The sequence below is a fragment of the Lithobates pipiens genome, unplaced genomic scaffold (genome assembly GCF_037356315.1).
Source record: "Lithobates pipiens isolate NorthernLeopardFrog02 unplaced genomic scaffold, aLitPip1_a1.2 Scaffold_18, whole genome shotgun sequence".
Classification (NCBI taxonomy): Eukaryota; Metazoa; Chordata; class Amphibia; order Anura; family Ranidae; genus Lithobates; species Lithobates pipiens.
The window spans coordinates 125,590,663-125,616,093 of NW_027507758.1; the positions used below are offsets into that span (position 1 = coordinate 125,590,663).

A 25,431-nucleotide genomic window follows, 5' to 3' on the forward strand; every position below is an offset into this window, starting at 1 on the left:
TGGTGGTCATACGTGGTTTGATAAATGATTGAATGATTTATTTCAGTTTGATCTCTTCTGAAAGTAAAAAATCAACCACAGTTGACAGCCTAATTGATCCTAAGTAATTGATCACATCTCTGTTTCCACTATGTAATCTCATAATCTGATTAATGAAAATATGATTGTATTCATGAACAAAGCATCTCAGTGCTGCTGATCAATGCAAAATGATCAATACTTTTCACCCTTGTGATCAACCCAGTTAATTAAATCTGATCTAATTACAAAGGCCTTTCTGACCAGATACAAATTAGGGTAAAGAAATGCATAGCCTGTAAATTAAATATCCACCTCAACTCACATTGGAGGAGACGCTTATTGAAGTCGCCACCTCTGGAGTTAAAATTATATATATATATTATATATATATATATATATATATATATATATATTATAGATATATGATCAAGTGCCAGGAAATATACCTTAGGGATAGAGTCTGGGTGAACTAATGCCATGTGGCGGCCAATGGGGACATTGGGTTCTTGTTTGCATATGGTGGATAGATGTTGGTATATTCATTTCCAAAATTTGTTTATGGTCTTCCCGACATAGTAGCATCAACATTCACAGGTGAGTAGGTACACTATGCCGGGGAGTCCTTCAATTTACATAATGTTTCGAACAAAAATTGCATCCATTAGGTAGATCAATGTGTTTGCACCTATCCATGTATTGGCAGTAGCCACATCCACCACACGCAAAGGTACTCAGGGTGTCAGCCTAATTTTTGAAACTGGCTTCATCTGAGCAATTCCAGTGAGCTCTCAAATATTGACTGTAAGGGATTGATGCAAATAAGGGTTTAGAATGGAAACAGGATGCATGTACTAATGAGTTCCCTGCTGTAGATTTTTGGTTCACTTTTAATGAGTACATCTAAAAAGGTGATCTCAGTTGTACTGTGTGACATGGTAAAACTTAAATTAAATTCATTAATGTTAATACAGGCCACAAACTTGTGTAGGAGATGATCCGATCAGTCCCAAATTATGAACACGTCATCTATGTAGCGATGCTATGCAAGTACATGGCCAATATAGAAAGACAGCGAGTCAATAGTAAGCAGTAAATGTTCCCACTCCCCCAGGTACAGGTTGGTGTATGATGGGGCACAGCATGTCCCCATCACCACCCCCTGTACCTGGAAGTAGTGGGAACCATCAAAGCAAAAGGCATTGTGGTGAAGTAAGTTCTAAAGATGTTAAAATTAAATCAATAAGCATCTTCTCCAATGTGAGTTGAGTTGGACACTGATAGCTGGCATTGATGGGTACTGACTTGTGACACTGTTTTGCAATATTGTAATCAGGGTACTGATGATCAAGATGAGGGACAGTCCCTCGAAATCAGTTGGGAGCTGTGCACATGTACAAGTTTTATTTTTTAAATGTGTTCCATTAGGGAGATTTCCCTTTACCTCCCACCCCATACCCAAAACAGTAAGTTAAAAGAAATCCCTGTGAGGGAATACCAGGGTCACCAGAACTACTATCCCCATTAGAAGATTCCCCCTCTATTACTATTCTGTGGACAACCCAAAATGTGGGATTTTCTTTTAATTTCTTCGGCTTTTGAACGGTAAGCATGAAAAATACCGATATAGCGAAACGAGATTGCACACTGAAAGAAGTAACGGTGATAGGACTAATCCCTATCTGAGTAAAATGCAACAGAGGGGCATAGCCAATGGGCAGGGACTGAGCTGAAGATGGCATTTGGTTTATATTATCTAGGTCAGTGTTTCTTAATTCCAGTCCTCAAGGTGCTCCAACAAGTCATGTTTTAAGGATTCCCATTATTTTGCACAGGTGATTTGATCAGTTTCACTGCTTTAGTAATTACCACAGCCGTTTCATCTGAGGGAAATCCTGAAAACATGACCTGTTGGGGCGCCTTGAGGACTGGAGTTGAGAAACACTGATCTAGGTTACCACTGACAGAGTGCGGTCTCGGATCGTTATATTGGTAGGTACATGGACTGGGATGTGCTCCATGGAAGGACTGGCACTAGGGTTGCCACCTCATCCCTTTAAACCTGAACATGTACAGTGGGGATCGAAAGTTTGGGAACCCCAGGTAAAAATGTGTATTAATGTGCATAACGAAGCCAAGGAAAGATGGAAAAATCTCCAAATGGCATGAAATTACAGATTAGACATTCTTATATGTCCAAAAAAGTTAGATTTTATTTCCATCATTTACACTTTCAAAATTACAGAAAACAAAAAAAATGGCGCCTGCAAAAGTTTGGGCACCCTGCAGAGTTAATATCTTGTACTGCCCCCTTTGGCAAGTATCACAGCTTGTGAACGCTTTTTGTAGCCAGCCAAGAGTCTTTCAATTCTTGTTTGAGGTATCTTTGCCCATTCTTCCTTACAAAAGTGTTCCAGTTCTTTGAGATTTCTGGGCTGTCTGTCACGCACTGCTCTTTTAAGGTCTATCCATAGATTTTCAATAATGTTGAGGTCATGAGATTGTGAAGGCCATGGCAAAATCTTCAGTTTAAACCTCTTGATGTAATCCCCCGTGGATTTTGAGGTGTGTTTAGGATCATTATCCATTTGTAGAAGCTATCCTCTCTTTAACTTCAGCTTTTTTCACAGATGGCATCAAGTTACCATCCAAAATGTGCTGAAATTTTATTGAATCAATTTTTCCTTCTACTCGTGAAATGTTCCCTGTGCCACTGGCTGCAATACAACCCCAAAGCATGATTGATCAACCCCCATGCTAAACAGTTGGACAGAGGTTCTTTTCATTAAATTCTGTGCCCTTTCTTCTCCAAACGTACCTTTGTTCATTCCGGCCAAAAAGTTATATTTTAACCTCATCGGTCCACAGAACTTGTTTCCAAAATGCCTCAGGCTTGTCTGTATGTTCATTTGCAAAGTTCAAACGCTGATTTTTGTGGTGAGGACTTGGAAGAGGTTTTCTTCTGATGACTCTTCCATGAAGACCATATTTGTACAAGTATCTCTTTATAGTGGAATAGTGTACCACAACTCCAGTGTCTGCCAGATCTTTCTGGAGGGATCGTGCAGTCAAACGTGGGTTTTGAATTGCTTTTCTCACAATTCTGTGAGCTGTTCTGTCTGATATTTTTCTTGGTCTTCCAGATCTTGCTTTAACTTCCACTGTTCCTGATGACTGCCATTTCTTAATTACATTCCGAACAGAGTATATTGACATCTGAAAATGCTTTGCTATCTTCTTATAGCCTTCTCCAGCTTTGTGAGCGTCAACTATTTTCAGTTTCAGTTTTCTAGACAACTGCTTAGAAGAACCCATGGTGCTGATTGTTGGGGCAAGGTCAGATGAGTCTGGCCATTTAAAACCTTTGAGATTGACATCACCTGGTCTTCCCAGATGATGATTGAGAACAATCCATGACACTGCCAGGTCTCAGCTTTGCAAAGGGGACAGTGCATGCTATATATTCTGCAGGGTGCCCAAACTTTTGCAGATGCCATTTTTTTGTTTTCTGTAATTTTGAAAGTGTAAATGATGGAAATAAAATCTAACTTTTTTTGACATATTATAAGAATGTCTAATCTGTAATTTGATGCCATTTGGAGATTTTTCCATCTTTCCTTGGCTTCGTTATGCACATTAATACACATTTTTACCTGGGGTGCCCAAACTTTAGATCCCTACTGTATTAATTGCACAGGTTCTGTGGCTGATTAAGGTTGTAATTAAACTCACTTAGTGCCTTATCTGCATAAAATTAGCCTCAGAACCTGTGTTTTGGGTTTAAAGGGAAGAGGTGGCAACCCTAACTGGCACCTGGGGGAGTCATTGAAGCGGACAGGAGGTGTATACAATGGACCTGGAGCAGTGCAATCACTATTGAATTGTTTATAGAGATTCTGTTACCACACAGCAGGGCAAAGTGAGAGTGTTTCTGCAAATGGCACCCCCTGACCCCTTTCTATCTGTATTACATTCACTCCCTCACTGATCCTTATTCCTCCATAGCTGGTGCTAATATCTGCTGTGTCAGCAACCTTGGAAAGCAGTGACATCACACCTTCCCCCCGACTCCCCTCCCACTTCTCTTGGCCATGTGTTAATGCTGCATAGGTCATTTGCTCCCCCCATACCTAGGCGCAATGGGTATTCTTACTGATTGCAGAGGTGGAAGCAGTGGCGATGCAGCACAAATAAGGTGAGTATAAACATACACTCTAAAACACTAACAGGCTGACTGAAGCCCTCTGCTTCCTACTGTATGGCAAGAAGGGAATTTCGAATACTAGATCCCTATGGATGCACTTGAAAGTGACCCTGTCAGGTTACAAAAAAAGCTGCTGAAAATTTCCTGCAAGAGAAGAGCTCTTATACTCATCACTGTGGTGGCCGTTTCCCCTACCTACTCTCAGTTCCTGCCTTGTGGCCTCCATAAAGCCCTTCAGCATTGGACACTTCTGGGAGTGTCAGATACTTGTGTCCTTATCGTGGTTCCATTCGCCAACCTCTACGCCAGTACAGGACTCCGCAGTGGTCATATAATGCTAGCAGACACAGGCATCCCGCATTACTGGAGATGTCCAATGATGAAGACCCCGATGCAGAGCTGGAATAGAGCAAAGGTAGGAGACACAGGCCACTGGCCAGGTGAGTATAGGATTTCTTCTCCTGCAGGATTTTTTCATAACCTGATAAGCTTGTGTTAAGCAGCGGTCAGTATTAAAACTGAGAAGATTTGGCTTCAGTTCAAACTATATGTAAACTGCTAAAAAATTAACTTCTCTTATTTACGCTCTTTTGGTCTGTTAGCCCCTTCCTTCAGCCCAATAAGTGAGTGTTAAGGCCGAGAGGCAGCTTCCTGATCACTGTGATTGGCTGTCACCTGAATGAGAGCCTGGCCCGCTGGCTCCTGATTACAATGACCGTGAGCTGTTGGATGCCAGCTGGGTCAGCGTACTGGGAACGCACTCTCAGCACTGAACCTTGAAACCCCATGAATGCATATGTCTAAGCCCTTGAACACATGGTCGGACATTCCAACAACAAAATCCGTCGGATTTTGTCAGACAGAATTTGTCCAAAACTTGTGTTGCATACACACGGTCGGACAAATTTGTCGGAAAATCCGATCGTTCAGAACGTGATGATGTTATTTCGTTACGACGGGACTACGTTCAGGCTAGTAGCCAATAGCTTTGGTCTAGGAATTTGATCTTAGCATACGTGCCACTTTGTCCGATCAGAATTCTCTACAAACGATAGGACAAAGTCCGATCGGATCATGTTGTCGGAAAATTTTATAGCCCAGCTCTACAACTTTGGCTGTTGGATATTCCGACGGAAACAGTCCGATGGAGCCCACACACGGTCGGATTATCTGACAACACGGTCCGATCTGACATTTTCTGTCGGAATGTCCGACCGTGTGTACAAGGGCTAAGACTCACCTGTTGCATTAATGCATAGCTCCCAACTGTCCTTGATTTCGAGGGACTGTCCCTAATTTGGAGCAATGTCCCTCTTTCCTCCCCATTTGTCCCTCATTTTGGTCTGATCTATATAGTTGTATATAAAATGCAATTTTTATCTTTCAAACAGTGTTTCCCAGTGCTAAATCTTTCATCCAATTTTTAAATTGCTGCATTTGTAGATTTTAAAAGCCAATATAAAGAATTGTAGTGGTAAAAAAAAAAAGCCCTTCTGGATTTAATTAACCATTTTTTTTTGCTAATTCTCTTTTAAGGGGGTGTGACAGGGGGAGTGTCCTATGCCTATTTACATTTGTTAGAAGGTGTCCCTCATTCCCATCTAAAAATGTTGGAAGGTATGTATATGCATTACATTGATGGGAAGAGGTTAAATGTAACATTGAACATTGTTATTGTTATTTCTGTTCATTGCAAAAAGATACCTATTGATCCTGCCAGAAATCCAATGAGCTCATAACTTCCTGTGCACTCTGCTTCCACTTTAGAGTTATCAGTAGTCTCAGTTCTCTTTCTCGACAACAGGACACCTCCCTCTGTGTTATGGTGGCCATGCATATAACAAACTGATTGAACAAACCCCAAGTCACAGGTCATAAACGGCTGCAGGAGCATTCAAAAAGCATGTGTGCAGAGCAAAGCTGGCTGTGATCCCTCAAGGATTTACAGCTCGCTTCCCACACTAAACATGCCAATGCCGGGGACCCGAAGATCGGTGAAGAACCAGCCCAGGTGAGGACACTGCTGGCCTGGATCCTAGGACAGGTAAATTCCTATAAACACGGGTGGAATGCCGGCCGACATTCGGCCTGTGTGAATGCCAGCTGGTCAAATAGAAGCTGGCCATTTGACCAGTTTCTGTTGGACAAGCATGCTGGAAAACCAGCAGCTGACTGGCTCCTGATCAGCGCTCTCAGCCATTAGCGCTGATCGGAGTGTTCTGGTGAGGGGGCGTCCCCCTGTTAGAACACAACACCGCAGCGCAGGAGATCGCTGTACTAACATTGGATAGTTAATATAGTGGCTCCAACAGGTTCGTTCAACCAGGAAAAAAATGAATAGTGTCTACCAGGCTTTAGGCTTGGTTGACACAAGTGCGATGCGGGAACTGGCGTGATTCCAGTGCTAGTTTCCGCATCGCATAGAACTCACAGAAGGTTCACACTGCCCTATGCAAACTGCTGCGGGTGTCAATACCAACGTAATGAAACCCCCAGATCACCTCACGTATGCGATTTCGATTCCAGCGCGGACCAAAAAAAAAAAGGGTCCTGCGTCATTTTGGTGCAAATGCGATGAGAATTCAGCCATACAAACGGTATGGCTGAATTTGCATCGCACAGACATCGCATGCACAGCAGTGCGGTGACAATCAAATGCGATGTCTGACATCCACAGGTGTGAGCCCAGCCTTAGTGTCCTTTTATGAAAAGTCAGCAGGTACAGGATTTGTAGCTGCTGACTTCTATTCTTTTTTTTTCTTCCTAGGATGAAGATCCTCTTTATCGCAAAGCTCTGTGTAAACTGCTGTCGCTATATAAATGCATATATATATATATATATATATATATATATATCATTCCTGTCCTGGGTTTGGATACACTCCTTCTTGAACAGTTCAACTTCATCATATTATCCTGCAGCACCACCGTGTGGTCAAATATGGAACTGCTCCGTTCTGCAACAACTACCTCCGATGTTTCCAGCGCGGCAGCTAAAGCTCAAACAACAGAGCCATTTAACAACACACTGAGCGAGAATCTCATTTCTGGGCAATGACCCATTAGAAATCTGTAGCCTAGGGCAACAGCGGTGCCTCCCTTACACGGAGCGTCTACACGTACAGCTCCCCTCAGTGGTCCTACATGGTATTGCAGCCTCTCTGCTCTCTCACACACACTCCATTCTCATTATGGTCTAGCTAGCGGGAGAAATCTGTCCAATCGGCGCATGAGCTAAGGTCACATGGTGTAGAGTCTAATGGATGTGTTGTGTGGGTTGAGGCGCAGAGTGATGACGAGTCCAGCTTGGCAGCCTAGCGACCGTATACACATCAGAAGACTCTGCAGGACTGAGGTAGTTATGCGGGTTTGTCATTGTCGCCCCCATCCCTCTGGGTGCTCTATAGAGAAGCAGGAGGTCTCAGTGTGGTAAAGGCTGCAGGTTCATATACAGTATCTCACAAAAGTGAGTACACCCCTCACAGTTTTGTAAATCTTTTATTCTATCTTTTCATGTGACGACACTGAAGAAATGACACTTTGCTACAATGTAAAGTAGTGAGTGTACAGCTTGTATAGCAGTGTATATTTGCTGTCCTCTCAAAATAACTCAACACACAGCCATTAATGTCTAAACCGCTGACAACAAAAGTGAGTACACCCCTTAGTGAAAATGTTCCAGGTGGTCCAGTATGGGCATCCTAGGGGGGGCTGCGCTGATAATCGATCAGCACAGATCCCTCCCCCCGTCAGAGCAGCAGCCGATTGTCTCTCCTCTACTCGCGTCTGACAGACGCCATGTGAGGAAAAGCCGATTAATGGCTCTTCCTGTTTACATCGTGATCAGCCGTGATTGAACAACATAGGTCAGGGGTTTGCTGGAGCTGTGACGTCACAAGGCGGTGGGGCCGCCTGGTGAAGTGACCGGATGGCCCTGCCTCTTAGTTATTTAAGAGCTGTGAGATGGCAGGAGCCTTCCTTGGGACTGGAGTTTTTTTTTCTTTTTTTCGGGTCAGCTGTGGCTGCGTGATTGATGATGGATCTACACTGGGGAACATTTTTTTTGATTTTTGCTTTTTTTAATAAAGGAATTGTCAAAAAATTATGTTGTGTTTTTATTTATTTACTTTTTACACTTTTTTGGTGAATGAGTAAGGGCTACTATGTATCCCATACTTATTCACATGGGGGGGCTGGGATCTGGGGGCCACCTTGTTAAAGGGGACTTCTAGATTCTGATAAGCCCCCCCGCCCGCAGAACCAGACAACCATCGGCCTGGGCTATGGCTTTGGCTCCCCCTGCTGTCAATCCAATCCAATGACGCCGGGGGGCGGGGCCAAGTCCTTCTGGCTCTCCAACGGGGCACTCGAGAAGAGGAGGAGCCAGGAGCTCTGCTTAGATATCCTTTAAAACCACTTTAGATTTCTTGTATACTGCACTTAGTCTGGTGCTCCTTCATATTTTATAGGGATAGTTTTAGTCTCTAAAGGAGCTGCAGCTTAACTTCAGAGAAAAAAAGGTTTCATATTTACACCCCTTTCACACTGGGGCGTTTTTCAGGCGTTTTTCATGCGCTCTAGTGTTAAAAAAAGCGCCTGAAAGAAGCTGCAACTGCAATCCCAATGTAAAAGCCCGAGTGCTTTCACACCAAGATCCCTTTCACACTGGGGCGTTTTTCAGGCGCTTTAGCGTTAAAAAAAGCGCCTGAAAGAAGCTGCAACTGCAATCCCAATGTAAAAGCCCGAGTGCTTTCACACTGAGGCGCTGCGCTGGCAGAGCGTCAAAAAAAGTCCTGCAAGCAGCTTCTTTGCAGCGCTTTTGGAGCGGTGAATACAACGCTCCTAAAACGCCCCTTCCCATTGAAATCAATGGGAAGCGCTTGTAAAACGCCAGAAAAACGCTACTGGCAGCAGCGTTTTGTGAGCACTTTTAACCCTTTATTTGGCCACTAGCAGGGGTTAAAAGCGCCCCATTAACGCTCAAAAAACGCTGGTAAAGCGCTGCTAGTTTAAGCGGCGCTTTACGAGCGTTTTTCGGGCGCTGACATTTCATATTGGGACTGCAGATGAGGCTTCTTTCAAGTGCTTTACAGGCGCTTTTTTTTTAATGCTAAAGCGCTTGAAAAACGCCTGAAAAACGCCCCAGTGTGAAAGGGGTCTTAGTGTCAGTGTGTTTAGGTAGGCCAAAAAAACAAAACAAATACAATATGTACTGTTGTTTCTTGTCCCTACTATGGGCACAAATTACACATCACACACACATATGTGGTATCCCTGTGATAAGAGTAGAATTCATTTTGCAGATTTTTTTTTTTTTTGGTGGTGATACATGGTAATGGCATCAAAATATAAGGCTAACATTTAAAAAAAATATGTTTTTACTCTTGTGTTCCTGTTTACATTTGTTCTTGATTCACCCTCTAATTATGTTTACCGTTATCACCAAAAGTGAAAGAAAATCACAAATTTTGTGTTATCACCAGAAGAATAGAATGTTTCAACAGGGACACTCTTTCTGGTGACAACCAAGGGATTCTTTCCTCTTACTTCCCATTTTGTCTATGAGACCGGAATTAAAAGAAAATCTTCCCAATGGCAACTAAAACTCACAAAGGTTATAACTCTCTCTTACTCCATCCAAAATGAAAAAAAGTTTTGCTTTTAGTTCTACTTTAACCACTTGCCGTCCACCCTATAGCAGATACACTGCGGCATAGTGGTTTCAAAATCCTGACCGGACGTCATATGACGTGATCAGGATTTTGGGCCGCTGCGCGCCCCCGGGAGCGCGCATCACAGCGATCGTTGTTGCGGGGTGTCACTCTGACACCCTGCAACTACGATCTCGGTAAAGAGTCTCCGACGGAGACTCTTTACCACGTGATCAGCTGTGTCCAATGATGGCTGATCACAGTGTAAATAGGAAAAGCCGGTGATCGGCTTTTCCTCACTCACGTCTGTCAGACGTGAGTAGAGGAGAGCCGATCGGCTGCTCCTCTAACAGGGGGAGTCTGTGCTGATCGATTATCAGTGCAGCCCCCCCCCCCCCCCCCCCCCGAGGATGCCACACTGGATTGCCAGGGATGCCACCAGACCACCAGGGATGCCCAGCACAAGGTAATCCTCCCTAGACCACCAGGGATGCCAGTCAGTGCCCACAAGGGATGCCAATCAGTGCCCATAATGGATGCCAATCAGTGCCCACAATGGGCATCACTGATTGGCATGCATTATTGTTTGGCACTGATTGGCATCCATTAGGACAGTATAATGTAATACAATGCCGCCTATCAGTGCCCATCCGTGCTGCCTATCAGTGCCCATCCATGTCCATCTGTGCCGCCTATCCATGCCCATCTGTACCGAATATCCATACCCATCCATGCCACCCATCAGTGCCACATATCAATTGTCCATCAGTGCCACTTCATTGGGGCCACCTCATTGGTGCCCATCAGTGCCGCCTTATCAGTGCCCATCAGTGTAGCCCCATCAGTGAAGGAGAAAACTTGTTTAGAAAGTTTTGAAACTGAAACAAAAAAAACATATTATTTTTTTTCAAAATTTTCGGTATTTTTTTATTTGTTTAGCAAAAAATAAATACCATAAAGGTGATCAAATACTACCAAAAGAAAGCTCTATTTGTGGGAAAAAAAATTATAAAAATTTCATTTGGGTACAGCGTAGCATGACCGCGCAGTTGTCATTCAAAGTGCGACAGCGCTGAAAGCTCAAAATTGGTCTGGGCAGGAAGGTGTTTAAGTGCCCGGTATTGAAGTGGTTAAAGTGGAACTCCAGACAAAGTTATGTTTATTTTTTTTATTTTTATTGATACTTTTGGACAGAATGGGAAGGTTTGGGGCCGCTGACATTTTATTTTATTGCAGTCTGTGTCCCCAGTAGGAATAGTCTCCTCACTTTCTGTGATTTTTTTCCCTTCCTTTCACTCAACATAGGGGAAATCCCACATTTGATAGATGACATCACAACTGTGTCCCCACTGGGATATTTTCCCCTTATTTCAGTTACAGAAGGACATTAGACTGTTCATCGCTGTCTGTTTCTATGACAGGAGGTTAGCAGGGAAGAGAGAGAGATTCTTCCGAAGCAACAACAGTAAAAACCTTACAGAATGTCAGGCCTTTCTCTGCGGTTTCCAAAACTAGAATAAAATGTTTTGGTTTGGTTCGACTTTTATTATGTGTAGCATTTAAATAAAAAATGAAAATAGTGCTAATTGGTTATATTCTAATTTGTAGCCATGTGAGACGGTGCTGTATGTGATGGGATTTAATACACCAAGTTATTAAAAACATGTTCCCAAAATTGATTTAGAACATTGGCAAATAAACCTAATATATTATTGTGCTAAGAATCATTTGTTTCACTTAATTTTGAAGATGCTCATTGGTGGTTTCTACTTGCTAGACTTAGCATTGTCCTCTCCCTAACTTCATGATTGGCCAGTAAGGCCCACCACCTAGCCAGTCATAAAGCACAGGGGGTTGGATGTGGTATGCCAAGCATATTAGAACACCTTTGGTTTTGGGCATCAGACATGAAATATTTTCCTGTCTGCTCTCATTATTTTCAGTTACAGTTTACTATTGTTTCTGCCATTGTACATTTGCCAATGATCACATGATCATGTCACAACCTGTGATAGCGATGGCCATCAATCTTTTATAATTAGCTTTAACCCATACACATAACCCAACTGTCATTCCTGGGTTATTATTGTCATTATTCCCCTGCACTGGCTTTGGAAATTTTCTTATTGTTTCTTATTTGTCCTTAGGCGACTCCTCTTTTTATGTCCTGGATCATAAGACGATGTCAGCCAAAAAGACTAGAAGTCCATTGCAAAATACAGTGAGGGTGACAGATGATCTGAAAAGACAGGTATCTTTTAATAACAAATACATCTAGGTTTCATACACTGTTGCTCATGGTTAATAAATTTGAAGTGTAACTAAAGGTAAAACTTTATTTTAGTTTTGGATAGAGTGGAGATGGATTAGAACACGTCTTTTATTGCTGCCTGTGCCCCTGTAAGGGAGATTCTCTCTCTCTCTGAAGGAACACCGGAGAGCACCAGGTTAAGTGCAGGCTTGAGAAAAGAGTTAAGCAGCTCCAACATGCAAAGCCATGCCCCCTGTATGCCCTGCGGCATGTGACATCACTTCTTGTAGGCCTTGCCTACCACAGACCATCTACACTACCTGGTAGCTGGTATCCTCACATAACTCCAGAACTGAACTGATGTGTCCCCCACTCTATTTGTGCTGTTTACCATTATCATTGAAAGTGAAAGTAAAAGAAAATCCCAAATGTTGGGTTGTCCCCCTAAAAGTAATAGAGGAGAAAACCTCCATTGGGGACAGTAGTTCTGGTGACCTGGGGATCCCCAAGGAATTCCCTTAATTTACAGGGATTTCCTCTCACTTCCTGTTTGGCTATGGGACAGGAAGTGAAGGAAAATCTCAGTAATGGGACACAGATGGTGAAAAAAAATCAGACATGGGTTATAACCTGCCATTGCTCTATCCAAAATGAAAAGAAAAACTTTTGCCCTTCAGTTCTACTTTACAAGTCAGTCAGATCATTTTAAGCATAATCAGTCGGTACTGACAAAATTACAACACTTGAATGGGCTAAAAATCTAGGTGTAAATTGCCTGTGTTTATTAAATACCAATAATAATTAATTAGAAAATATATGTATATATCCTGTGACACAGGACGTTAGAGAAAATCTCCCAAAGTGAGGACAGTTGTCCCTCTCGGAAGATTTCCCATTAGCTCTTGTTCTAGGGACAACTCAAAAATTTTGAATTTCTATCACCTTCTTTCCTGGTGACATTTTAGTACATTGGGAGGCCTATAATAGTCAGTAGCAATGTATCAGTACACATGTTACATGCATTTTGATGCAATTGGCAACCGGTATTAACAAGCCTTGGTTAATCACTGTTGCACTATCCACTCCAAATCCTAAAGTGAAAAATGAACTGGAAACAAGCATCAGTTCGTGTTACTAACACATGTAACGTGTGCAGAGCAATGCACTTGCCTAACTGCTCAAAATAAGGCACCTCTGTACACATGCATAGATCTTAACGCACACTTAGGGCCCATTTACACTAGGAATTGCATGTAAATCACAGAGGAACACTCTGTGTGTTCCTCTGTGATTCACAAGCCATTCTGTGCTGTGCCATTTAAGTCCATTAATTTTGAATTGGCTGAAATTGCACTGCATTCAATGCTTTTGGAAATGCACTGCAACCAAATCGCATTGTACTTTTGGGCCATAAAAATCAGTGCGGGCAAACGCACTGCATTTGTGACCTGCATTGTAGATGTTTTTGACTTGCCACTGACACCCTCTGCAGATCGCAAGAGCAGTGTGATTAAAATGTGGTGCAGGAACATAAAACTGGCATAGAACAAGGGTTTCCCCCATAGCATTCTAGTGGGAATAAGCTCAAAGTGTTTGTTATCACTGAGTTTAGGCAGGAGATAGGATAGCCTTGTAGCCTGATACCCAATATGACACTTCTGTGCTGGCAGGGAGAGAAAACAAGTGAATAATCAAGTCACATGAGTCCTGAGTGGTAAGGCCGCACTTTTATAATGAATCAAGAGTGCAGATTGTGATTATTCCAGATATTCATTAATGACAGGTTTCCTTTCACCTACACATGGAATGTAAATGATGCACCTAAGACTAATAACAATATCATCATTGCTTATCAGCAGAATGCTGAAGGGTTGATTCAGACTGCGGGGAGCCAGAAGCTGCATTGGTGACACTGTATGTCTTCTATGAGTAATAAAGTTCCAAATACCTGGGACAAACTGTTCTTACAGGAATTACGAACAATGCTGCTGAATGTTATTTGCTTCTAAGCTGACCACTATAAGATTACCACAGTACAGAGCAATAACCCTTTCTGTGAAAAACATAGAGACTCAATAAATATTCTTAACAGTTTGTAATCAGATCAGTAAGCTGCTGAAAGTTTTAATTAAAAGCACAAGGAAAATGGCATAGCGAGAATATTTGACACCCAATCCAAATATTTTACGTTTTCTTGCTCTATATCAGTGGTTTCCAAACTGCAGCCCATTGCTTGTTTTAATCTGGCCCTTGGGGCAGTATTTCAATCACTGACACCAACGAAGGGGCACAATTCCTCCCAAAGACACCAATCATGAAGCACAGTTCCTGCCAATGACACCAACGATGGGGCACAGTTCCTCCCAATGACTTACAGTGATGATGCACAGTGCCTCCCAATGGCACCAGTGATGGGACACAGTTCTTCCCAATGACTGGGCACAGTTCCTCACAACGACACCAATGATGGGGCAAAATTCCTCCCAATGCCACTAATGATGGGGCAAAATTCCTCCCGACTAACTAATGATGGGGCAAAATTCCTCCTGACTAACCAATGATGGGGCAAAATTCCTCCCAATGGCACCAATGATGGGTAACAATTCCTCCCAATGACACCAATGATGGGGCACAACTCCTTCCAATGACACCAGCAACAGGGCACAGCTCCTCCCAAGGACACAAAAGAAGGGACACAATTCCTCCCAATGACATTAATGATGGGGCCCAATTACACCAATGATGGAGTACAATTCTTTCCAATTACACAAAAGATGGGGTATTGTTTACTCCAACTAATAATGGCACATTTTCTACTCCTAGTGGCCACAGTGCAGCCCCCTGAAGTCTGAAAGACAGTAAACTTGCCCTTTGTTTAGAAAATTTAGAGACCCCTGCTCTATATGTCAAGAATAATTATGAAATTAAATATAATAATGACTAGAAAAGAACAAAAGCTGTGAAAATTGTGTATCCCCTACTCTAGTCGTCAGTGGAGGTGTCCCCCCTACATTGCTGGTCAGTAGAAAATGTCCCTTTACGTCAGGGGTAGGCAACCTGGGGCCCGCCAGGCTGTTGCACAACTACAAGTCCCATCATGCCCCTGGAAGTAATTGTAACTGCCAGCCTTGCAATGCCTTAATGCAGGACTCGACAAAACCCGGGCGCCAGGTCGCATTTGCGACTAGAATTAGCGACCTGGCGCAGCACAGCTGGGGGTATCCTGTCTCCGTGGACCCCCCCGGCGTGATCGCGTTGGGCTGCGCCGCCGGCGGCCAGTAATTGAGCCCCCGGCTTTGAGGCCTTCTGTGATCCTATGGTTCCTTCTGGAATCTGGCGCCCTCTTGTGGTGGCCGTTGGAATTACAACCAGCAATGCTAATGGAGCTTGCCCTGCCTGCCAATCTCCTTCCCTTTACTTAGAACCCCTAAACATTATATTTATTCTAACACCCTAGAGAGTAAAATGGTGGTCGTTGCAATACTGTCTGTCACACCGTATTTGAATCAATACCAAACATGTCATGCTTCAAAATTGCGCCCGCTCATGGAATGGCGACAAATTTTTACCCTTTAAAATCTCCATAGGCGATGTTTAAAAAATTCTACAGGTTGCACATTTTGAGTTACAGAGGAGGTCTAGGGCTAGAATTATTGCTCTTACTCTACCGATCGCAGTGATACCTCACATGTGTGGTTTGAACACAGCTTTCATATATGCGTTCGCCTCTGCACGCAAGCTTGGCGGGACAGGGCGCGTTTAAAATTATTATTTTTTTCTTATTTTAACTTTTATTTTTATTTTTTTCACTGTTCTTTTAAAAAAAAAAATGTGTCACTTTTATTCCTATTACAAGGAATGTAAAAATACCTTTTAATAGAAAAAGCATGACAGGTCCTCTTATTTATGAGATCTGGGGTCAGAGAGACCTCACATCTCCTCATATTTACACTAAAATGCAATTTAAAAAAAATTTGTCATTTGAAAAAAATAAAACAAATAAAATGTCCCTCTAAGAGCTATGGGCAATGACTTGGAGACAGGTGCGGGGCTGGGGGCAATCTTCCCCTCACTCGTCTCCATGTCAGGCCAGGGACAGGTCCAGATCGCCGTCACGGACCTGGCTCCTAACTTTTTTAGCTGGCTCCTAGATTCCAAGCAAAATTTGTCAACCCCTGCCTTAATGGGAAATGTAGTCCCACAGCAGATGGAAGGCCCCAGGTTGCCTACCCTTGCTTTACATTGATGGACAGTGGTGCTCACTTTTGCATTGCTCCTCCATTATGTTGGTTAGGGGGCTTTGATCTTTGATACTGTACATAAAACCAACACATGTATATTTTTTGGAATACATTACTTGACATTTAATGCAATGGGGATGGAATGTTAGAATTCTTGCTATGAGTAAATTCTGCACATAGCATGGCACATCATATAACCATTATAATATTCTGAGAAATGCCTTTCCGGTTTCCTTAATTTAGGGATTAGTAATTATATGTCTGGAGTGGTTACAGTGAGTAATATGTATCCTTGCAGTTTTATTTTTTTTGTACTGAGCAATCATTCTTTGAATAACTAGGATTTCTTTATACAATTGTCCGATCTAATTTAAAGAGGTTGTATAGTCTTTTTTTTTTTTTACTTTTACCTACAGGTAAGCCTATAATAAGGCTTACCTGTAGGTAAAAAAAATACAGGTTTAGGAGATATTCCCCTCGCAATGAGCCGCTGACTGCAGCGGCGCATGCGCACAGGAGTTTCTCGGCTGAAAGCCCGGCAGACAGTGGACCCTGCTGGAAAGAAATCTCCCATACGCATGCGCGGCAGTGACGATATCGCGGCTCAGGCCACTCACAGCACCGGGAGACACGCCGAGGGAACATGTCAGCTCCCTCGGCGTGAATCGGGTGAGATGGTGGGGCCTCGTTCTAAGGTAATTATTTCATAATGAGCTAGTATGCGGTGCATACTAGCTCATTGTGCCTTTTCCCTTGCAGGCCTGAAAAAAAATAAAAATGTCAGCGGGTTTACTCCCGCTTTAAGTTTTTTTTTTTTTTTTTTTTTGTCCCAGTGACACCTGTCACACCCTGACACACAGGTTGTCACAGAGGCAAAGGAAAAATCCCCAGGGTAATGGCAACAATAAAAGCTGGCAGAGGTTGTAACCAATCTCCTCTCTACAAATTGAGTTTTTTTTTTTTTTTTAAATGCTTTCTAATTAGTTTTAAAGAGGTATACAACACAACAGCACTTGAAAAAACAAAAAGGAAACACCAATGTACAACAGGCTTAACAAACCATCAATCTGAAGGATGAAGTTTTAATTGTTGCTGGAGAGATTTCCTCTCACTTCCTGCCTCAGTGAAAGGGGAGCAGGAAGCTAAGATAAATCTCACACAGATAGCAATATGAACTTTGCAGCAGTTCTAAATCTGAGGCAGACTGTACTCATGAATGGCCATCAAAGAGGGTGATGACATGACACCTCCCATGTGGATTGAGCTGAATGTACAGAAACTGTACTAATCAGAAAAAAAACACAGTAATAATTTTGAAGCAGTTAGAGCAAAGCCACAAATAAAATTACAGCTAAAATAAAGCCCTACTAACAACCATCACTTAGTAAATTTATCATGCCAGGCTTTAACCGCTTCCGACCCCGGAAAATTTTACCCCCTTCCTGACCAGAGCACTTTTTGTGATTCGGCACTGCGTCGCTTTAATTGACAATTGCGCGGTTGTGCGACATTGCACCCAAACAAAATTGACGTCCTTCCCCCCCCCCCCCCCCCACAAATAGAGCTTTCTTTTGGTGGTATTTGATCACCTCTGCATTTTTTATTTTTTGCGCTATAAACAAAAAAAGTGGCAATTTTGGAAAAAAAGCGCATTATTTTTTACTTTTTGCTATAATAAATATCCCCCCAAAATATATAAAAAATGTTTTTTTTCCTCAGTTTAGGTCAATATGTATTCTTCTACATATTTTTGGTAAAGAAAAAAAAAAAAGGCTATAAGCGTATATTGAAGTTATAGCATCTACAAAATAGGGGATAGTTTTATGGCATTTTTGTTTTTTTATTAGTTATGGCAGCGATCTGAGATTTTTATCGGGACGGTGACATTATGGCAGACACATCGAACACTTTTGACACTATTTTGGCATCTTTCTCATTTATACAGCGATCTGTGCTATAAAAATGCACTGATTACTTTGTAAATGACACTGGCAGGGAAGGGGTTAACCACTAGGGGGCGATGAAGGGGTAAAGTGTGTTTTAGGGAGTGATTCTAACGGTGGTGGGGGGGGGGCTTCAACTTACATGGCAGTAATCTCTGTTATGACACAAGGCAGAATGAGGAAATGCCTTGTTTACCTAAGCACTCCCCCACCGGTCCCGAGGGCATGGTCATGCTGTACACGGCGGGTGTGTACGCCCATTTACCCACCTCTGCCATTGTGCCGACATATATCGGCGTGCAACGGTCGGCAAGTGGTTAAAGTGGTTGTAAACCTTTACAAATGCTCAGGGCTTTTTTTTCTCTGAAAATAGGTACAGGAACTCAGTCACAACCCCCTGCCCCTTTCACACACCCTCCAAATTGCATCAAATTGTGGGTGTGGTCAAATTTCACTAACAATGGGAGGGTTTTAACCGTGTCATCAAATACCAGGAGTACATTATGTACAAAGTGCAGAGTTCAGTGTGTGCTATGTAACTAGTGCAGAGTTCAGGGGTGTGCTATGTAACTAGTGCAGAGTTCAGGGGTGTGCTATGTAACTAGTGCAGAGTTCAGGGGTGTGCTATGTAACTAGTGCAGAGTTCAGGGGTGTGCTATGTAACTAGTGCAGAGTTCAGGGGTGTGCTATGTAACTAGTGCAGAGTTCAGGGGTGTGCTATGTAACTAGTGCAGAGTTCAGGGGTGTGCTATGTAACTAGTGCAGAGTTCAGGGGTGTGCTATGTAACTAGTGCAGAGTTCAGGGGTGTGCTATGTAACTAGTGCAGAGTTCAGGGGTGTGCTATGTAACTAGTGCAGTGTTCAGGGGTGTGCTATGTAACTAGTGCAGTGTTCAGGGGTGTGCTATGTAACTAGTGCAGTGTTCAGGGGTGTGCTATGTAACTAGTGCAGTGTTCAGGGGTTTGCTATGTAACTAGTGCAGAGTTCAGAGGTGTACTACACACAGAGTGCATAATTCAGCCTTCTCCCACAGCTGCTTACCTCTGCATCCCTGATCCTCATCTCACGTTTACCTCTCTTTAGCTCTGACCTCTGCATGCAATCCCCCTCTACTGTCCCATCTGCTCCCCATCTCCTTAAAAGCTCCACCATCTTCCACATGCCTTATTTTTGTTGCTGTATTGACCTGAAGCATCCAGCCCGCTCTAGTACCTCCCCGCATACTGTACTTGGCTCCACCTCTCTCACTTGCGGGGTGATCATCCACTGGTTATGTTGGCATTTGCACTGCACCCTGGGTACCTGCATCTCTCTTGTCCCCATCCTTCACTCAGTGGGAGCCACTCAGGAGATCTGATCTATGGGAGCTGTTGGGGAACAAGCTGTCACTTGCAAGCATAGAAGCCGGACTTTTCTGTTTTCAAGTAATAGTGGTGAGCAGGGAGCAGAGGGCCTGAGCCAGAGGTGGTGGAACTGAGTTACAGCTGAAAAAAAAGCCTAGACTCAGTAAAGTGACTGGCATCAGGTGATACACAGGGATGAAACAAAGCCTCCTTCATAAGTTATACCTGTGTATCTGCAGTCTTCTCTTCTCTACATCCATTCAAAGTTCAGAATTTATACAGGTTTTCTGAGCTGTCAGAAAAAAGGTGGCGGAGAGCAGAAATTACACTTACAGTTATACTTTTGCAGAGCTCAGTGAGGAGAGCTCTGAGAGCTGATTGGAGGGAAGAGACACACCGACCCGCACACAGGAAGAGAGCTGAGGATGTTGGTCAGCTGGAGGTCTCACCCATGTCACCATTTTTCTCTTGGTGTCAGGAAAACATGTCAAATGTGATTCATGCTGATAGCTGAGGAACGAAGACAGAAATTACACTTAGTGCTCTTATGTGAGACAGGTATGAGGGATATGTTTTGTTCATGTTTCATGTCTACAACCATTTTAACTGATGACACCCAGTTGATTCTTCAGCATGCACTCTCCCACACAAGATCCTCTGACCTGTAAGACTGCCTGAAACGTGGAACTATGTGCACTTGTAAGGAAGTTGCTCAGAATGTTTTCATCCTCATCCTCTTTTAAGCTACTAAACCACAGAATGGAGAAGATGTAAGTACTCTTCTCCACATGTTGATGCTGGTACAGTTCTGTTGCTGCCTAGTTTTCTTTTCTTCTGTGTTCTAATGGAAGTTAGACACATCAGTTTGAACTTGGCCAACATAAAGAAGATGGACCGAAAATAGGACTAGAACCTCTGGCGACCCAAACAATTTAACTTATTCAAATATTATGTAACTTTAGAATTGTTATTAATTGGGTGTGATATGTGAAAGGAAACCAGTATGAGTCAGCATCATTTATATGACAGATACTGGGAGTGCTGGCAATATAAAAAAGAAAACCACACCTTTGTTTTACCTGCACAGTAACTTCTAAATCTGTTTTAGTAGTCCTCCTTTTATATAAGCAGATCTGGTATTGGTATCAACATGTTAATCATACTGCATTCATTATGGAGCTGTGAAAACAGAGAGATTGGATGGTGGAATTACCAGTAAAAGACAAACGAGGTCCATATGTAATAGTGGCTTTACATTGACAGAAGATCAGGGATTTCGAAAATATTTTAAACCAAATGTAGCAACCCAAAGGCCATATACATCCCATCAGTGCTTCCCCATTGAGCATAATGCTCATGATTAAAAAGGTTTGTTTTTTTCCATAAAACCTAATAGAGCTGCACGATTCTGGTCAAAATGAGAATCACAATTTTTTTGCTTAGAATAAAAAGATCATGATCCTCACAGAGTAAAATCTGTTACATTATACAAAAAATTGGGCTAACTTTACTGGTAAGTTTTTTATTTTTTTTTTTTTTTATTTTTTTTAATTAATTAAAGTCAAATTTATTCCCCAAAAATTGCATTTGAACGACTATTGCGCAAATACAATGTGACATAAAATATTGCAACAACCACCATTTTATTCGCTAGGGTCTGTACTAAAAAAAAATTTATATAATGTTTGGGGGTTCTAAGTAATTTTCTAGCAAAAAAATAAATAAATGATTTTAACTTGGCCAACAAATGTCAGAAAAAGATTTAGTGTTTAAGTGGTTAAATTTCCCTCATTTACACACCAAAGTGTATTCCTTTGATCTAAAGGACAAATTGTTACAATGTTTATACTTAAAGAGGAAGTAAACCCTGATGAGTTTACTTCCTCTTTCATTCCCTGCAAAGGCAAAGCATAATGGACTACTATGCATCGCATAGCAGCCCATTATGTGTCACTTACTTGACACAGGATCCAGCGAAGTCGCCGCTGTCCCCTGTAGTCCGCCGCATCCATCTTGTTGGTGGGGTCTCGCAGCTTCCGCCGCTGTCATTCGGCGAAGCCGTGATGACGTCACTCCCGCGCATGCGCACGGGAGCCGACACGCGCGGCAGCTCCGTCGCTGAGAATGCCGCGCTCAGTGCGCCTGCGCGCCGCTGTCTATGGCGCATGCGCCGTAGACAGCGGTGCCCGTTTTCGGGCAAATATTTCCTAAACCATATAGGTTTAGGAGATATTGCTTGGACCTACAGGTAAGCCTTAATCTAGGCTTACCTGTAGGTCAAAGTGGTTTGTAAGGGTTTACAACCACTTTAAGTTCCACTGCTAAAGAATGTTGTGATTCTTGGCAGACTGCAGGTTTTTCTTTCTTTCTTTTGACGGCTGTTGGCTTTAGCAGAGCAGAGAGAATTCTCTGCATAGAAAGAATCGGGAAATACTTTGTCAAAGTCGCAACGGGGAAAAAATTGCGATAACTATTCATTGCGCAGCTCAAAAACCTAATTTAAATCGCCTGTCTCCACCCACAGACTTCTATGTAGGTGTAGCTGGAAGTTAAAGCCAAACTGAACTTTAATTTTAAATACATTTCAGGTAGCTTTCAAAGTCTCAAAGTGTTTTTTTTTCTTTTTTTTATTTTTTTCTTTGGTCATGCAGCCACGGACTGAGTAGAAAAGCCTGTCCCCGGCACAGCGTGGTGCAGAGAAGGATGATTGCTCTCTGTGTGGGTGCAGTTGTTTCTCAGCCTCCTTACTGAGTCAGAACTAGAGCTCTTCCACCTACAAGGGGCTTTATTCATAATGCCGCGTACACACGATCAAACAATCGGGTGGAAAAGTCCGGCAAACTCAAGTCCGCCGGACAATCCCCCCGTGTGTAGCCTCCGGCGGTCTTTTTTTACCCGAAAGTACGGCGGACTTAGAAAGTAGTTTTGCACTCCAATCTTCCCGCCAGACTTGCATTTCGGCGGACAATCCGGCCGTGCGTATGCCAGTCCGCCGTACTTTTGAAATGAGCAGACTTTTCCCGCCCAGAGAAAAGTCAGCTCATTTTGAGCACGTCTCCAGGTAGGTGGGGCCCACGAAGGATGCGTCTCTGGCCCCGCCACCTGGTATGGACTTAAAGGGGAACCCCAACGCCGAAAAAATCGGCGTGGGGCCCCCCCCCAGGTCCACATCAAACCCTTGTCCAAGCACGCTACCCGGCCGGCCAGGAAAGGGGGGGACGAGTGAGCGCCCCCCCCTCCTGAGCTGTACCAGGCCGCGTGCCCTCAACATGGGGGGGGCACCTTGGGGAAGGGGGGCCGTACGGCCCCCCCCACCCCAAAGCACCTTGTCCCCATGTTGATGAGGACAAGGGCCTCTTCCCGACAACCCTGGCCGTTGGTTGTCGGGGGTCTGCGGGCGGGGGTCTTATCGGAATCCGGGAGCCCCCTTTAATAAGGGGGCCCCCGGATACCGGCCCCCCACCCTATGTGAATGAGTATGGGGTACAATGTACACCTACCCATTCACCTGTAAAATAAAGTACAAAAAAACACAACACACAAGGGTTAAAATAGTTTATTGCACAGCTCCGGGGGTCTTCCGTCTTCAGGGGACTTCTCGCCGGACTCCGCTATCTTCTTCTTCTAGCTCTTTTACTAGCGGAGGAGCCCGGCTTTCTTCCTCGCCGCCGCCCTCTTCTTCCGACTTCAGGGGTCTTGTCCCCCCTCTTCGGTTCTTCTTGCCGGGCCACCGCGCCTTCTTCTAGCTCTTTTACAGGCGGTGGCCCGGTCTTCTGTCGCCGCTGTCGTCGCCGCCTTCTGTTCTTCTGTTCTTCTCTTCAGATGTTGCCTCGTTGCATCCTCCGCTCATCCTTTGGGACTGTGACACCATAATGGGTGGGGACATCATCCGGTGATGTCCCTATATAAGTCGCCACGCGTCGCGTCGGTGCCATTGTGAGCGGAGGATGCGACGAGGCAACATCTGAAGAGAAGAACAGAAGGCGGCGACGACAGCGGCGACAGAAGACCGGGCCACCCCCTGTAAAAGAGCTAGAAGAAGGCGCGGCGGCCCGACAAGAAGAACCGAAGAGGGGGATAAGACCCCCGAAGAGAGGGACAAGACCCCCGAAGTCGGAAGAAGCGGGCGGCGGCGAGGAAGAAAGCCGGGCTCCTCCGCTAGTAAAAGAGCTAGAAGAAGATAGCGGAGGAGTCCGGCAAGAAGACCCCCGAAGACGGAAGACCCCCAGAGCTGTGCAATAAACTATTTTAACCCTTGAGTGTTGTGTTTTTTTATACTTTATTTTACAGGTGAATGGGTAGGGGTACATTGTACCCCATACTCATTCACATAGGGTGGGGGGCCGGTATCCGGGGGCCCCCTTATTAAAGGGGGCTCCCGGATTCCGATAAGCCCCCCGCCCGTAGACCCCAACAACCAACGGCCAGGATTGTCGGGAAGAGGCCCTTGTCCTCATCAACATGGGGACAAGGTGCTTTGGGGTGGGGGGGCTGCGCGGCCCCCCTTCCCCAAGGCGCCCCCCCATGTTGAGGGCACGTGGCCTGGTACGACTCAGGAGGGGGGCCGCTCGCTCGTCCCCCCCCCTTTCCTGGCCGGCCGGGTAGCGTGCTCGGACAAGGGTCTGATGTGGACCTGGGGGGGACCCCCACGCCAATTTTTTTCGGCGCTGGGGTTCCCCTTTAAGTCCATACCAGGTGGCGGGGCCAGCGACACATCCTTCGCGGACCCCGCCTACCTGGAGATGCACTCAAAATGAGCAGACTTTCCTCCGCGTGTGTGGGCGAGTCTGTTCATTTCAAAAGTACGGCGGATAGTCCGGCGGACTTAGCACGCCGTATTAGTCCGCTGAAAAAGTGGCGTGTGTGGGCAAGTAGCCCGTTCGGGAAGTCCGGCCGGACTAAGTCCGCCGGATAGACGGCTACGTGTGTACGCGGCATTAGAGAATGTTATCTCAGATTCAGCAAGGGGATTGCCAGACCTCTGCAGAGAGACCTCTTCTACACAGAGAGTAGAGATCCTTCTTGATACCACTTTGCAGCATGAGAGATCCACAGTTCAGGCAAGTAGTAAAGCACACATTAGGGTTGATTTACTAAAACTGGAGAGTATAAAATCGGATGCAGTTCTGCATAGGGATCAATCGGCTTCCAGTTTTTTTTTTTTGTCAAAGCTTAATTAAACTAGCTGAAGTTAGAAGCTGGCTACCATGCAAACTTACACTAGATTTTGCATACAGTTTTGGATGGCAAATAATGGCATGGCACAATCCTGTGTGCATGGTCTCCACCAAAGCACTGTGTACCTGCAGCTCATATATACACCATCTTAAAGGGACCCTGCACCCCATTTTGTAATTTCATTAATATTGACCCTTCACACCTTCTTTTACACATTCGACTATATCTCCTTTTTTTTTTTTTTTTTTTTAGATCTTTATTTTGCAAAGCAGCCTGTGCTTCAGCCTTCCTCACCTAGGGAAAGAGGATATACACCCAGCTGCCTGCAGCTTCCTGAGATACCTACTTGCATCCAAGGAAGCTTTGGGGCAATCCCTTGGGAATGCTCCATGACCTAGGAAGAGAAAATAGTAGTGTATGGCCTGGTGTGCAGCAGCAGACTACAGTTGGACAATGCTAAATTTTCTGGGTGTGTGATTATATTTATTGAAGTGCTACTAAACCCAGGACCCTGCATTCCATAAATCTGGTCTCCCACAGTACACAGAACATTGAAATGCAATTATTTTAGTAAATATAAACTGCTAAATACCTTTTCTCAT

The 25,431-nt window shown here is 44.0% G+C and overlaps 1 protein-coding gene across 4 annotated transcripts in view; it reads left to right on the top strand.

The window, feature by feature from the left end:
- Positions 1-3,619: 3,619 nt before the first annotated feature.
- Positions 3,620-25,431, top strand: part of NPHP1 (nephrocystin 1) — a 135,874-nt gene continuing 114,062 nt past the window's right edge. Inside the window, exons 1-2 of one of the 4 annotated variants that reach the window (XM_077486091.1) lie at positions 3,620-5,839; positions 12,021-12,124. In XM_077486091.1, coding sequence (XP_077342217.1) covers positions 5,830-5,839; positions 12,021-12,124 — 114 coding nt within the window. In that variant the 5' untranslated portion in view covers positions 3,620-5,829. Of the gene's footprint in view, positions 5,840-7,459; positions 7,689-12,020; positions 12,125-25,431 lie in introns of those variants that run through there. The other 3 variants (XM_077486087.1, XM_077486088.1, XM_077486089.1) reach the window with 3 other exon arrangements.